Consider the following 16,384-nt stretch of genomic DNA (forward strand, 5'->3'; position numbering starts at 1 on the left):
GACTCTCCCAGCAGTTACTTGTGCATCTAATTTCATTCAGCTCAATGACAAAGTCTGCCACTTTTCACACATTCTGTCAGTCCACATATATTTATTGACTCACGAATATTCTAGGCTTTGTGTTAGATCCTAGGTATACAAAGGTGAGTAAGACAGATCTTAAAGCTCACAGAGCAGTGGGAGAGATCACATTAGACCCCTAAATCTACGTTTTGGGAGCCCTGTGACGTTGCCTCTGCTAGCTTCGGTCGCTTCATTTGTTTAAGGAGAGCAGTTGATGGACAGAGCTTGAATCTAGGGTCCCGTCTGCAGCCACTACCTGCAGACGGGGTTAATCAGGGTTTAGTCTCCGCTCACAGCCTCGCTCAGCAGACCCTGAAGATTCCCAAACCATCCCCCGACTCCTTAGGTTTAAGACCACTCTCCTCCCTATGGGAGAGGACCAAAGGTCCACGGGCAGTATCAATGAGGTTTACAAAGAGTAAGGAGGAGCAGGGGGAAAGACAAGAAGGAAAACGAAGTCCTGCTGAAAGAAGGAAGTCCAGAATGACTATTAAATAAAGGCGAACTCACACCTGCACACAGTGCTTCAGGCCTGGGAGGCTGAGTTTTATTGACAAGTTTAAATAAGGTCACTTGAATGTTATAAAGTAGTCTTACATTGTCTGCACAGATTAACCAATACCAAGTGTTGTTTATTATCGCAAAGCAACTCTATCAGAAAACCAGAGCAACTGTCACTGTTCATCTGCCAGCACTGTAAGGAAACGGGGCTGCGAGAGAAGCAGGTGAATGTGGGTGTCCTGACACAGGGATGCAAATCAGGAGTATTAAAAATCTGAACACATACAAAAGGAAAAAACAATCCCTGAGCTTTACTGAAAACAACCAAGTTCACATTCACATTTCTTCTGTGTGAAAATGAAGTAGGGCACTCCTCCTGAGTGGCATCAGGGCTTCTGCTCTACACATGCCATCACCAGGCTCCAGCAGCTAGTGAAGTGAACACTGCAATTTCAGGAAAAATAGTGCTATCGTGTCTTCACAGGACTCTTCTTCTGAAACAAGTGGCTTTATGGCCTGCCACACAATGAAAAGTTCATGCATATCAGTGGTTGGCTCTACCAGTCAAGTTACTTAAAGTATAGTGGTGGTTGTTGTTGATGAATGTATTTTTTTTTATGAATGTAATTTATTTTTGAAGACTCCAGAAAATTATTTCCCTCAGTCTGAGCAATTTAAATATTTGCTAAATAGCAGCTCTCGCAATTAGGCTTGATAAAATTCATCATAGGATCATTATAACCAGCACTGCTGAGGTGTCACTGAAGTTGATTTCGTACCTACTACATGAGAACATGAGGAGGTGTCACTTAGATCTCTAAATACAAGGCCATTCGACCGAGAGCCCTTTAAGGCAAGCAGGTAAGAACTGGGTACTTATATACTGAGCTTATTTCAAGTCTGTGTCAGATTATTTACTGATGAACAAGGCATCTTGAAAATTCCAACATGTGTCAATGCGTCCTGTGTTGAGAGTAAAAAGGCAATATAGTGTATTCTAAATAGTAAGGATAAATGGAATGGTCATGATCGTTTATGAATCAGTGTCATTTTTAAGACTGGTTGAGGCACCAGCTTTGTATTTGGCCATGATTAAATGAAAAAAGCAAAAGCATTTCTGATCCTAACTGGAGAGAATCAGGCATCTTCAACAGCATAATTTCCTTGGTTATAAAAATATAAAAAGCCTGGGAAAGGAAACGAGTATTTTAGAGAAATTAAGCAAACACACTTGACAGCGACTTGACAGTGAATGTCTCCAGTCTGACACTCACTGGTACTTCCTCATTAGATTTATAATTTCATTATAGAGTTTCCACGGGGCATCCAAGCCCCAGATGAAGTCAAGATGCTCCCACTCAGGAATGCGCTTGTGGTACACCAGGTTGGAGATCTGCATCTGTAAGAGGACGATGTCCTTGTCATCCGCGAGCCAGTCCCGACCTCCGCTCCAGATGGCAGTCGGCACCAGCATGTCTTTCACGTTGTAAAGGGGAGGGGAACTCTGTAATGAAAACCCACAGGAGGCTCTGTGTCTGTTGTTTTCATTGACAAAAATGCGATCCCCTGAAAACACTGCCTAGAAAATCTGATCCAAGAATAAAAGACCAAATTTTGAAAACTGCTCTCAGGTTACTTTTTAACTACTGCCAGAACAAACAAGAAGACTAACCCAGAAGAAAAGAATACTATAATGACTGCTGGCTATCGAATTGTTACCAGCACAGGTAACATCCTTGAGAGGAAGGCATCCTTCTCCCAGGTGGTTGATGCCAAGCTGCAAAACCAAACCAAGTGGTTGGGAAGGGGTTTTGGAGTCATATCCCAAACCTCTCCTCCCTCTGGGGTGTGACACAGTCATAGAAATTCTCTAAGTCTCAGTTTCTTCCGCTTTAATTATAATAATGACATCTATGTCACACGGATATTCTGAGAATTAAATAAGGAAAATATGGGCGTAGGGCCTCACACTTTAGACTCCTTAGCACTCAAAAAAAAAGGTCAATTTATTTGTATATGGAAGAACAGGTTTAGGCAATGTAATTTGGCCAAACACCCTCCCCGCCCCCCGCCACCACCAGCCACCAGCTACCAGACCTAGGTTTGTCTGACTCTAATATCTGTGCCTGATCACTATCCATGACATATGAGAAAGACAGTTGCACATACAGAGCCAGAGAATGGACAATGTCCAAAGAGTGAACCAGGAAGCTTAGGCTGTTCTAGAATTGACTAGGACAAAACAAAGGCTACCTAGTCAACCCTCCTGGACATTTCCCCAGCACCTGAGCCCAGCCAGAATTCTCATAACTCAGGCTGGCTTCTCTGATGAGTTTTCAGGGCCCATTTAAATTCGAAAAACTTTGAACACTTTACCTGGTTGTAATGAAAATAATTCTTGGCACTGCTTCCCCAGTCAAAGGCTTGAAACTTGTGCAATTTAACAACCTAGATAGAAGATAATTGGGGGCGGGGGAGAGTTATCTAACATAGAAATTTGATTTAACATCATAGGTTGCAAGAGTTAGCCACCTCCCCAGATACCAAATTTATTAGTTCAGTTCAGTCGTTTAGTCATGTCTGACTCTGCGACCCCGTGGACTGCAGCAAGCCAGGCTTCCCTGTCCATCACCAACTCCCAAGTTTATACTGAAACCCAGTTCACTCTTCATTTCCAAACTGATTTAAAATAAAATGGCATTATTTTTTTCTCCATTCCTAAATGATTCAGTTTCGCACTGTATGATTGGAAAGTAGCTATTACATGACACAATAAAGCAGCTACACCTGTGTGCTGTAAACGATACTCGATCAACAGTGCATCCACTGGGTAACCTTTATGATGATGTTCTTACTGAAATTTGAATCTTAAACTTTTCTAAAGTGTTAACTATCTAACTTGGGAAAGGAATACATATTACAAATAATATATAGATTAATATACATTTATACATAATTAATGTATATTTATATGGGTAATGGCAGAAGGCAATGGCACCCCACTCCAGTACTCTTGCCTGGAAAGTCCCATGGACGGGAGAGCCTGGTGGGCTGCAGTCCATGGGGTCGCTGAGGGTCAGACATGACTGAGCGACTTCATTTTCACTTTTCACTTTCCACTTTCATGCATTGGAGAAGGAAACGGCAAACCACTCCAGTGTTTTTGCCTGGAGAGTCCCAGGGACGGCAGAGCCTGGTGGACTGCCGTCTATGGGGTTGCACAGAGTCAGACACGACTGAAGCAACTTAGCAATATATGGGTAAATATATTTATATTAGTACGTAAATATATTAATTGTATTAGCAAACATATATAGCCTAATATTAACACAATATACTTATATTAATATGTTAATATATTTATATATTATTACATACAATTTCCATCATATTTCCTATATCCATTCTATTTGATTAGTCATATTACTTAACATTTTAATTATTTTATTTAATATTTTTCTTGAGTACCAGTACCAGTATAATCACCAAACTGTACTGCACACCAGAACATTTCTAACCACTTGAGGATACTGGAGCCATGAAATGATGATGTATTTGAAACTTAAATGTATGCTTATTTTGAATAGCATGATATAAAAATATTAATAAAAAGTCACTTATTCATAAATTTTGAAATAATGCAAATTCATACTTTCCTCTATATCCCCCAATTAAAAACATGTGGAGAAACAAATTCAAAATGGGCGAACTAAATGAATTGGAAACTGTTCACGTTTTGGCCAGAGGGTGGTGCCTGCTGCTGCTGCTGCTAAGTCGCTTCAGTCGTGTCTGACTCTGCGAGACCCCATAGACGGCAGCCCACCAGGCTCCCCCTTCCCTGGGATTCTCCAGGCAAGAACACTGGAGTGGGTTGCCATTCCCTTCTCCAAATAGTAAATGGAAAAAAATCTAGACATTTTTGCCAAACTGCTTTTGATTTATGAGAATACTGGAATGGATAGCCATTCCCTTCTGCAAGGCATCTTCCTGACCCAGGAATTGAACCCGGGTCTCCTGCATTACACGCAGGCTCTTCACCGTCTGAGCCACTAGGGAAGCCCCAGGAGAAGTTTTCAGCTCTTATCAACTGCATGAAATTCTACTGTTTCACGCAACAGAAAACAATGTGAGATGAGGTACTACAAGGGAAATATTTAGCATCTGCTTTTGTCATCACGAATGACAGAGATTAATATCTGAAGCACATTGAACAAGCAGAATAAGATATGAATTTACAGCACTTGTTAGTACATCTGTTCCCCAACTCTAAGTGTCAGTGAAAATATACGAATGCAAGTTGTTCTGCCCCTGGAGACAGACATCAGTTTGTCCCTTTCTCACATATGTCTTGAAAGGGCATTTCAGAAGATGGGAAATGTGAAGAAGATTATTTATAGTAACAAAAATCTATTAATAAGCTAACATTCAATGACAGATACTTAGTTAAATATATCATATTGCAATATTCACATAGTATGCCACTGTTGTGAATGGATTATATAATAAAATAGAAAGAGAAAACTGTTTATAAACAATATTAAGTGGAGAAAAGTCAGAAAATAAAACTGAACAGCACTATGGTTATACTCAGGGTCAACCTTTCTAAAGTACCATGCTGCTGCTAAGTCACTTCAGTCATGTCCGACTCTGTGCGACCCCAGAGACGGCAGCCCACCAGACTCCCCCATCCCTGGGATTCTCCAGGCAAGAGTGGGTTGCCATTTCCTTCTCCAATGCATGAAAGTGAAAAGTGAAAGTGAAGTCGCTCAGTCCTGTCCGACTCTTAGCGACCCCATGGACTGCAGCCTACCAGGCTCCTCCATCCATGGGATTTTCCAGGCAAGAGTACTGGAGTGGGGTGCCATTGTACATATCTACAAGTCTTAAAGATATACTTATCCTCTGATCATTAAGTCTACCAAGACCATATCCTAAGAAACTCATCTCCCTAAGGTATAAGAACAGATGTCTAATTCAAGAATACTTATTCTAGGATGTTTTATTGCCCAAAAAACACTATCATTGTAATAATAAAAATAATAATAAATTCAAGCAATAAAAAGCTGTTCTCAGTTAAAATATTTCTAAGTATAGTTACTGACCTGGAAAAGTATTTTTGACTATGGCACAGACTGTTGTTTGTCCCCCCAGGACCCAATCTTGCCTTCTTCCTTTCAGTAATAAAATTTCTAGGTCTTTTGCTAAGGATCTAGCTGCCAGAGTAGGAACTCCGGGCTTCCTTTGTGTGGGCTGAAACTGCCATGAACGTGACCCAGTTTCAACCAGATGAAGAGGCCAGTGCCCCGGAGATGGTGAGCTACACTGCAGGGGGCACCGGGTCCCTGCAGGACTTCCTGGAGCAGTCATTGCCCCCACTCCACAATCACGGGCCACTCATGTCTGGACTGGATTCTGAGGAAGAAAACTATTTAGCTGCTGTATTTTAGAGTCTCTGATACAGCAACTTAGCCTGTACCTAAGAAATACAATGCTACTTAATTCAATAAAAATAAAATAATTAAAAAGTGCACGTAGCATCATTCTTCTTTTGTAATGGAAACAACTATATCAAAAAATTATAAGATTACACTGAAAGAGTTTAGGACATGCCAACTCAAAACATGCCGCTTTGGCATAATGATCATTTGGAGTTAAAGGCACTTGAAAAACAGCAGATGCAAGGAGGACACTGACCTTCCTTTTTCTTTCTAAAAGGAGACAACAAAACTTGCATGTGAATGAAGCCCTCCCTATATCAGGGGGAAGAAGCGTGCACAACACCAGAGCCTGAGAGAGGAGGCTGTGGGAAGCTAAACACACAGACCTTGTAAAAATCACTCTCATATCCTGTAAGTCTCCCCAGATATTTTATTTTTCCACAACTGCTACTCTTTGTTCAACCTAGTATTTTAGCACCTCGGCAGAGTTACTTCTTTGGGTCTTCATTTTTCTTGTGAGGGCTCCCATGAACACAGAAAAAAATCCATATGCTTTACTCCTGTTAATCTGTCCCACAGTAGTCCCAGTCAGAAACCCTAAGGGGGTAAAGGAAAAATTATACCTCCCCTATAATACCCAAATACTAGTAGTAGTTATCATTGGTGGTAGACATGGGATGTATTTTCTTCTTTGTACTCACATATTTTTGAAAATTTCATAATGAACATATATATGTAATAAAGAATTACTAAATGTATCTTACAGTGTTTTGAAGAGCCTAACTAATGTATATTTCTTAAGCAGCAGGTTTCAAACAATAGAGAACATCAGATCTTACAAGGTACTTATTAAAAAACAGATCCCAGGGCCATACCCTCAGGAATTCTGATTCCTAACAAGTCTTGGATAGACCCAAGTTATCTTAGAGTGCCCTAAATAATTCTGAGGGCTTCCAGGGTGGCTCAGATGGTAAAGAATCTGCCTGCAATGCAGGAGACCTGGGTTCAATCCCTGGGTCAGAAAGATCCCTTGGAGAAGGGAAAGGCTACCCACTCAAGTATTCTGGCCTGGATAATGCCATGGACAGAGGAGCCTGGTGGGCTACAGCCCACTGGGTCGCGAAGAATCGGACATGACTTAGCAACTACTACACACACTTCTGAATAGCACTGAAAAGATATGTTAGGACCTGCCTTTTTCAAACAGGAGCAAGGACCTGGGCTCTGGGCACAGCCACCAAGGAGATTAGAGATTCTGGAAGAAATCTGCAACACGTGAGGCTTATACTAGAGGATAAGATTTTAAGCTAAATACTAAAATCCAGTAAAGAACTACATTTAGAATTACTGAGCAGCGAATGCTAATTACTTAAACAAAAGATTCATTTCAAAAGGTACTATGAATACAATGGCCTTTAAGGGCCAAAAAAAGCAACTATCTTCTTGACAAAGGGAACACAAGGAGCAGAAGAGCAAAAGGGTAGGGCCACCTTCTGCAGGGAATCTGGACTTCAGAAAGACTCTTGGGGCACATTCCAATGCACTTAGGACCTAAAACCACATGGTCACCCCCGGGTGACCTGAAAGTGCTCCTCGTATCCACAGCCAGCAGCTTCTGACTCCCACCAGCTATTTGAGAAAAGGGCTAGACAAGAGCAGGAGCCTGGCTTATAGCCCATCCAAGAGCTCCAGGCAAACCCAGAGGACGGGGAGGCGTGCAGCAGGAAAGGCCGAAGGAATGCCAACCTGGGGGGCAAACGGGGGAATCTGACAGCCCTGGCCGCCACACTCCCAGGGGCTCTGAAAAGCCAGGGCTGGGGGTCCCTGTGCTGTGCTAAGAAACAAGGGTGCAATGCCTGGACGCTCAGCATATGCTCTGAGCTCAGCTCAGTCATCCTCTGCACGAGGAGCACTGGCCTCTGAGATGACAGACGCTGGGCCTTCCTGAAAAATGTCCATTAGGGGTGAGGGTAAAAATGCTCACGCAGACCAGCAGACGTTGATGGCAGGGCATACAAAGAAAACCACTGGCTAAACAGAGATGTGGTTGAGGAGAAAAGCAGGGGCCTGAATGGATACTTAGCAGTGAACATCTGAGGACTTTTGAAGGTTTTAGGACATTACTTCAGAGGTAAGTGTGTGCTCTTCTGCCTGTCCCGAGCTCCCTGCCTTACAAATGCCTCTTCTAAGCCAGACTCTGACACTGAGTCACTGATGCTTAGCACTGGGCCTCATAGTCACCATGGCAATAAAAGCCTCACACCCCATCCTGCCTGGTTCGTAGGGACAAGCCTAGGGGGAGGTGACCCACGGCACTCCCAACAGCCAGGGTTCCCGGGACATGAACGTGCCAGTAATGTCCTGAAGCAATGGGTCCCAAATCCTGTTGAATAGTAGAATCTAATGGGCAGAATTTTTAAACAGTATTTAAATTCTCACCACTCGGCACCAAAAGCAGTCCATCCTAAAGGAAATCAACCCTGAATATTCATTGGAAGGACTGATGCTGGAGCTGAAACTCCAATACTTTGACCACCTCATGCAAAGACCTGACTCATTGGAAAAGACGCTGATGCTGGGAAAGATTGAAGGCAGGAGAAGGGAACGACAGAGGACGAGATGGTTGGATGGCATCCCCAACTCAATGGACGTGGGTCTGAGTAGGCTCCAGGAGTGGGTGTTAACAGGGGCCTCTGGGGGGAGAGAGATGTTTATTGTCTTGACTGTGGTGATACATTTGCAGGTGTATATGGCAAAACAGACTACACTGTACACTTTAAATACTGTATGTCACTTATACCTCGATAAAGTTGTTTTTAAAAAACAAAAGTTTAGGCTCCCAGTCCGAATGAATTGGAATCTCTAGGGATGGAACACAGGAGTCTGTGTTTTAAAGCACTGTTGTCATTCAGTCATTAAGTCGGGTCCAACTCTGCAACCACATGGAAAGCAGCATGTCAGGGTTCCCTGTCCTTCACTATCTCCTGGACTTTGTTCAAGCTCAAGTCCACTCAATTGGTGATGCCATCCCACCATTTTATCCTCTGTTGGCCACTTCTCCTCCTGCCCTCAATCTTTCCCAGCATCAGAGTCTTGTTCAATGAACTGGCTCTTCACATCGGATGGCCAAAGTATTGGAGCTTCAGCATTAGTCCTTCCAATGAATATTCAGGGTTGATTTTCTTTATGATTGACTGGCTTGATCTTCTTGCTGGGACTCATAGAGTCTTCTCCAGCACCACAGTTCAAAGCATCAATTCTTCGGCAGTCATCCTTCTTTATGGTCCAATTCTCACATCTGTACATGATTACTGGAAAAATCATAGCTTCGACTAGATGGACCATTGTTAGCAAAGTGATGTCTCTGCTTTTTAACATGCTGTCTAGGTTAGTCATAGCTTTTTTCCTAAGGAGCAAGCATCTCTTAATTTCGCAGCTGTAGTCACCATCCACAGTGATTCTGGAGCCCAAGAAATAAAATCTGCCACTGCTTCCACTTTTTCCCTAACTTTTGCCATGAAGTGATGGGACTGGATGCCAGGATCTTAATTTTTTGAAAGCTGAGTTTTAAGCCAGCTTTTTCACTCTCTACTTTCACCTTCATCAAGTGGCTCTTTAGTTCTTCTTCACTTTCTGCCATTAGAGTGGTATCATCTGCATATCTGAGGTTGTTGATATTTCTCCCAGCAATCTTGATTTCAGCTTGTGATTCATCCAATCTGGCATTTCGCATGATGTACTCTGCATATAAGTTAAATAAGCAGGGTGACAATATACAGCCTCATCATACTCCTTTTCCAATTTGGAACTAGTCTGTTGTTCCATGTCCGATTCTAACTGTTGCCTCGATTCTAACTGTTGCCTCTTGACCTGCGTACAGGTTTCTCAGGAGGCAGTTAAGGTGGTCTGGTATCACCATCTCTTGACAGGTTTCTCAGGAGGCAGTTAAGGATGGTCTGGTATCCCATCTCTTGACAGGTTTCTCAGGAGGCAGTTAAGGTGGTCTGGTATCCCATCTCTTGAAGAATTTTCCACAGTTTGCTGTGATTCACACAGTCACACAGTGCACAGTCACTTTAGTGCAGTCAATGAAGTAGAAGTAGATGTTTTTCTGGAACTCCCTTCCTTTTTCTATGATCCAGGGGATGCTAGCAATTTGATCTCTGGTTCTTCTGCCTTTTCTAAATCCAGCTTGTATATCTGGAAGTTCTTGGTTCATGTACTAATGAAGCCTAGCTTGAAGAATTTTGAGCATTACCTTGCTAGGATGTGAAATGAGTGCAGGTTCAAAAGCCTGGACTGTAGTTAATCCAACGTGCAAGTGTGGTCAGTCATGTCCGACTCTTTGCAACGCCATGCACTGTGGCCTGCCAGGCTCCTCTCTCCATGGGATTCTCTGGGCAAGAATACTGCAGTGGGTTGCCATTCCCTTCTCCAGGGGATCTTCCCAACCCAGGGATCGAACCTGCATCTCCCACATTGCCAGGTGGATTCTTTACCACTGAGTAGCGCTACAACAAACCTACTCCCCCTTTCTTTTTAAAAACAGTATTTTATTAAAAAGTGTATTTTTAAAGGCAACTCACATTATTCTGATGCAGGCAGTGACTGCCAGATGTTTGGAAACTGCTATCCAAGACACCCCCTGCATCTTGGTTTGGTATTTAAATGGTGAGTTATTTCATATTTAAAAAGAATCTGGGGGGAAAATTGTACAATTGTACAAGGGGGAAAAAACACGCCCCAAGGTAGAAATAAGTCCTTGACATATTGTCAGGTGGGAAAAAAAATCAAGCTATAAGAAAGAGTAAGAAGAAAATAAATCAATCTATTTCTATAATTATGATCTCTATCTATATCTTTAACTACTACTTTTTGAAATGACATGCAGCCAGAAACAGTACAATGCAGAGACATTTCATATCCCTGGGTACACATTTTCTCCGTGGGGGATTACAGAATGATATAAGAGAAACCTTATTATTATAGCCATATGTAATTTATACATTTTCTAGAATAAACATTGGAGAAGGCAATGGCACCCCACTCCAGTACTCTTGCCTGGAAAATCCCATGGACGGAGGAGCCTGGTGGGCTGCCGTCTATGGGGTCGCATAGAGTCGGACACTACTGAAGCGACTTAGCAGCAGCAGAATAAACATGCATATTTTTGTGATATGTGATCATTCAATCAAAAGTCTATATTAAAACTCAGTGACTCTCATTTATATCCATGACTGATTTAGCTGCTCATCCACTGATGTTTCAGGTAAACTGTGTTCATGGGTTAATGCTGAAATGCTCCGTGTGCTTAGTTGCACAGTCATGTCCGACTCTTTGTGACCCTGTGGACTGTAGCCCACCAGGCTTGTCTGTCCATGGGGATCCTCCAGGCAAGAATACTGAAGTGGGTTGCCATGCCCTCCTCCAGGGGATCTTTCCAACTCAGGGATCAAACCTGTGTGTCCTGCTACAGCAGGCGGATTCTTTCCCACTGAGCCACCAGGGGAGCCCTCAGTAGCTGTTTGGTGAATTTGCATGTAATGCAGTCTCCCCAAGGAAGGATAACACAGACAACGCTGACACAGTGACAAGAGCCCAGGGCACTGGAAGGAAGGCAGTCCAGATGTGTGAGCAGACTTTCTGTTTCTTGGAATGCACAGAACTTTCCAATGCTGATTTTCTACAACCTCCCACCACGCTCCTGAAAGGCCTACCTGGAGCCAGTGTATCATGTTTTGCACAGAAGTTCCGGCAGGGTTGTGTGTTGCATACACAGCCACTCTAGACTGCAAAATAAATATGTGGAAATAAAGAATGAAAATAGCACGAAGGAGGCATTGATATTAAACACAGTTTATACTGGGAAGCATTAAAAACTACAGAGCCATAACCTCAAATACATGAGATTGAGAGCCGGAAAAAATTCTTTGACCACAAGTATTAATACATCCTATAAAAATATGCATAATCACACACACACAAAGGAAATACAGCAACATTGCAACTGTGGTGCTTACCAGCTGAGATCACTGGTCATTTCTATTTTCTTCTGCATGTTTTTCTGAATTTCCAAAGTTTTCTATGACAATCACACCCTGCTTTTTATTCATCAGAAAAATCAACATCCCTTAAAAATGTCCTTGAGTCTTCACTTCAGAATTTTAAAACTTATTTTCAAACGATAACTCAATAAATTACAAATGTAACTTGTAATTACAATACATCAGCACATTGCTGGCCAAGGGTTTACATTTTATAAAATAAATAAGTAAATGTATATAAATGGGTGTTTGTGTATCAGTGGACATTCCAAAAGTTAAACACAGCTAAATGTGTCTATTATTTTAAAGAAAAAATTTCTTAAAAAATATAAATATCAGAATTTAGATGATGAGCAATCTCCTCATTGCATAGTTTTCACACAGGTGCAAGACAGGAACCCGACAAGCACTGGCCAGAGGCTGGCCGCAGATGGTGCTTCAGGCACCTGCCAAGGTGGCTTCTCGTGCCTCTGCAATGAGATTCTTGAGAGCTCTACTGAGGTCACTCCTGCCTCTCCCACATCCTCCAACACAAAGACACATATTCACAGATAAAATAAAACCTCTGAAAGTTTAAAACAAGTGTTATTGTAAACATACATACCATATTCAGATTTCTCTCATTAAATCCACACAGAACAAAAAAGACATTTCCGCAAAGCTCCTTCAGAATGACATGAGTGCACATATGGGTACTCAGCCACTTCAAAAACGTATTCTGTGGAAAAAATTCTTTGATCCCAAATAAATCCTATAAAATAAAAAGACTGTCTCAGCATTTCATTATGATGTAGCGGCCTCCATGTCCCGCCTCACAAGCAGATACATGCCACCTATCTCCACAGAGGGACTCAGACGAGAAAGGGCAACCAGTCATGCAAACCAGGATTCCTGGGTGATGTGCTTACTAAGGCAACAGCAGATATGACACGTGTGAAAGTCTCAAATGCAAAAATGAAGGCAGCGAATCAAATAGGTCCACAGAAGGCTTTTACAGAGGGAAAGGGCCTGAATGATCCCTCATCCCAGGGCCATCCCCAGAAGGTTTCATCTGACGTTGATAGATGGCTAGTGACTTCTGAGAAACAGATGAAACTGTAATTGGTCAGCAATGTGTTTCCTTAGAACACATATGTCTAATCCAATTCTACTGGCCAGTGCGCCAAATCCTGCCCACTCCTTTTGGGGGCTTTTTAATATTTGATATAAAATTTACCATTTGAACCTTTTTTCTGTGTTCAGTTCCGCATCAGTACATTCACAGTGTTGTGTGACCATCACCACTATCGGTCTTCAGAATTCTTTTAGCGTCTCGGACTGAAACTCTGTACCCATTAAGCAATAAAGCCCCATGCCTCCTCTGTCAGCATGCCGTTTTTATAAAGCTTTATGAGAACACAGCTGAGCTTATCTCTTTACACACTGTCTCACATAATAATGGCAGAGCTCGGTGGTTGCAATGGCAATGATGTGACCCATAAAGCCAAAAATATTTACAGAAAATGTTTGCTGACTCCTCGTGTACAGCAGGCTTGATCAATGGCCCCTGGACCTGTGCTCAAGTATTTCTGGGGTAATCACCATGCCTTCCAGGCAGATCTTCACAGATGTACATACCATGAAACAGGAAAAAGATCTTCCTTATAGTGAACTCAAAGTATCTCCTTGTAATTTACACTTTTGCTAATGCCTATCCAGAAGGATAAGCAGAATGAAAAATTCAAATGCTTATAAAGGCAGTTTTATGGGTTGAATTGTGTCCCTTCCCCAAAAGACATTCCTTTTATCTCACTATGTGACATATTTGGAAACAGGGTCTTTATCAAGGTACTCGAGTTACACAGTTGCATACGTTAAAAAAATATGTTTCTCTCTGGACCTATACAGGTATGTAAATTCACCCACAAGGTCCATAGGAAAAGACCCCAAACTGAGCACCATGAGGAAAGTACTAGGAGAAGCCTTGGTAGTTGAAGGTACTTTGTAATCTCTAATTGTTTATAATGAAAACTGAAGCTTCTATTATCCAAGGTACTTAAAATAAGTCTGGTTAGAGGGACCCATGTCTTATCTGCCTGTCTGACCACTGGTACAGAGAATCTGGGTTCTGAGGTCAGAGGAGGGTCTGTATGTCCTGTGAACATACTTCTTAAATGGCCAAGAGATATGTATACATTAAGGGTATATTCCTGTATGGGGTTTCAAATGTGTGTGTATAAATGTATCATGTCCAGAATATAGATAGTGCATCTGGCCTCAGCTGGTTCTCAACTTCTCGTAAAAATTACTGCCTCCCTGAGTACAGCTTGGGGGCTTCACGCATTGATCTCTGATGACGTTATCAGCCCGCGCATAGGGGTCATATAATAAAATATAATAGGAACTGTGTCTTTAGATCACCATCAGTGTGGCCAACGTCAGGCACGTGGACGCTCCCATCTCCCACTTCCTGCCTATTCCTCTACGCTCAGGCCCATCCTATGGAATAGAGGGCAACTTCAAGGAGGTTTAAGCTGCCTTTCTCCTGGTCTTCCTCGTGCTCTCTTTCTTGGCAGGTAGGGCGCTGCACTGATATGTTAACCATGAGAACAGGAGGCTCCAGTGTAGAGTTAAGGATACCTTCCCTGACTCCCTAGGATCTGGAAGTAGGGGTGAAGCAGGGAAGAAAAATCATGGAAAGAAGGAAACCCGCTACTCCATTGGTGGGGGAGGAAGACACATTCTTCCACTAAAGGCCAGTTCTTCAGCACCAAAGGAAATCTGTGAAGGAAGGGAGTGGGGGTGGGGTGGGTCCAAATACCTTGAGAAAAAGTTCTGGAATTTGTGCTAATTTAACTACAGGACCAGTCATGAACTCGGTTGAAGCCACAGGAGCCAGGGCAAAAAACATCTTAATCTTTTTGGCCAGCTCGGGGATCCGTGAAAACGCTATAAAACCTGTGAGAACAAAAGGAAAAGAACAGAATTCCATCTTCCAGGACTCCCCTCTGCAAAGGCAAGGCTGGGTGTGCATGCTGCCCTCCAGTGGCACCTTGAGAACCATGCAAATAATAGTGAAGGTCGTTCAGGTTGTTGTGCCCGACTCTTTGCAACCCCAGGGACTATACAGTCCATGGAATTCTCCGGGCCAGAATACTGGAGTGGATAGCCGATCCCTTCTCTGAGGATCTTCCCAACTCAGGGACCAAACCCAGGTCTCCCACACTGGGCTTCCCTGGTAGCTCAGCTGGTAAAGAATCCACCTGAAATGCAGGAGACCCCGGTTCAATTCCTGGGTCGGGAAGATCTGCTGGAAAAGGGATAGGCTGCCCACTCTAGTATTCTTGGGCTTCCCTGGTGGCTCAGCTGGTAAAGAATCTGCCTGCAATGTGGGACACCTGGATTTGATCCCTGGGCTGGGAAGATACCCTGGAGAAGGGAACAGCTAGCTACCCACTCCAGTATTCTGGCCTGGAGAATTCCTTGGACTGTATGGTCCATGGGGTCGAGAGTTGGACATGACTGAGTGACTTTCACTTTCACTAGATACTGAGTGTGGTTCCCTGTGCTATACAGTAGGTCCTTGTTGATTATCTATGCAAGCGATGCCAGGAAGCAAAACTCTAGAAATGAGGGCCTCTGAAAGCCTATGTAGCTTCCCAGGTGGCACAGTGGTAAAGAATCTGCCTGCCAACGCAAGAGACTCCAGAGACACGGGTTCGATCCCTGGGTTGGGAAGATCCCCTGGAGAATGGAATGGCTACCTACCGACTCCAGTATTCTAGCCTGGAAAATTCCATGGTCAGAGGAGCCTGGAGGGCTTACAGTCCATGGGGTTGCTAAGATTTGGACACGACTGAGCACACATGCACACACAGACACCTACGTGTGCACACACTGAGTTTGGTTAAATCAGTAAATCAAGTATTTGTTAAGTGCTTGTTTCGATTTTCAACCTAGATATACACTGGAAGAAATCCAAGTTGCTAGAACCAGGAGATGTTTCCCATTCCTTTATGATGTAAGCCAGACTGAAGACTGTATTCCTAATAGCTCCACCCCTGGTCCCCATCCCTTCATCACTAAGAATGATATACAAAGGTACTCAAAGCAATCACTATGGACTCAAAAGGAACTTACACATTTAGAATTCTCTAGCTCTAAAATGAAGAAGGCAATGGCACCCCACTCCAGTGTTCTTGCCTGGAGAATCCCAGGGACGGGGGAGCCTGGTGGGCTGCCGTCTATGGGGTCGCACAGAGTCAGACACGACTGAAGCAACTTAGCAGCAGCAGCTCTAAAATATCTTTTAGCATCCTTTTGGGTCACTTCTTGCCTTAAACTTGGCCCCAGAATGTC

At 43.0% G+C, this 16,384-nt stretch overlaps 1 protein-coding gene across 2 annotated transcripts in view; it reads right to left on the minus strand.

Moving 5' to 3' along the window:
• Positions 1-580: 580 nt before the first annotated feature.
• Positions 581-16,384, minus strand: part of LIPA (lipase A, lysosomal acid type) — a 128,694-nt gene continuing 112,890 nt past the window's right edge. For both annotated transcript variants that reach the window (XM_061402757.1, XM_061402756.1), the window contains exons 6-10: positions 14,847-14,983; positions 12,651-12,797; positions 11,720-11,791; positions 2,941-3,012; positions 581-2,068 (exon numbers count right to left, since the gene is read on the minus strand). In XM_061402757.1, the coding sequence (XP_061258741.1) occupies positions 1,835-2,068; positions 2,941-3,012; positions 11,720-11,791; positions 12,651-12,797; positions 14,847-14,983 (662 nt within the window). In that variant the 3' untranslated portion in view covers positions 581-1,834. The remainder of the gene's footprint in view (positions 2,069-2,940; positions 3,013-11,719; positions 11,792-12,650; positions 12,798-14,846; positions 14,984-16,384) is intronic.

Source organism: Bos javanicus, chromosome 26, assembly GCF_032452875.1.
Source record: "Bos javanicus breed banteng chromosome 26, ARS-OSU_banteng_1.0, whole genome shotgun sequence".
Classification (NCBI taxonomy): Eukaryota; Metazoa; Chordata; class Mammalia; order Artiodactyla; family Bovidae; genus Bos; species Bos javanicus.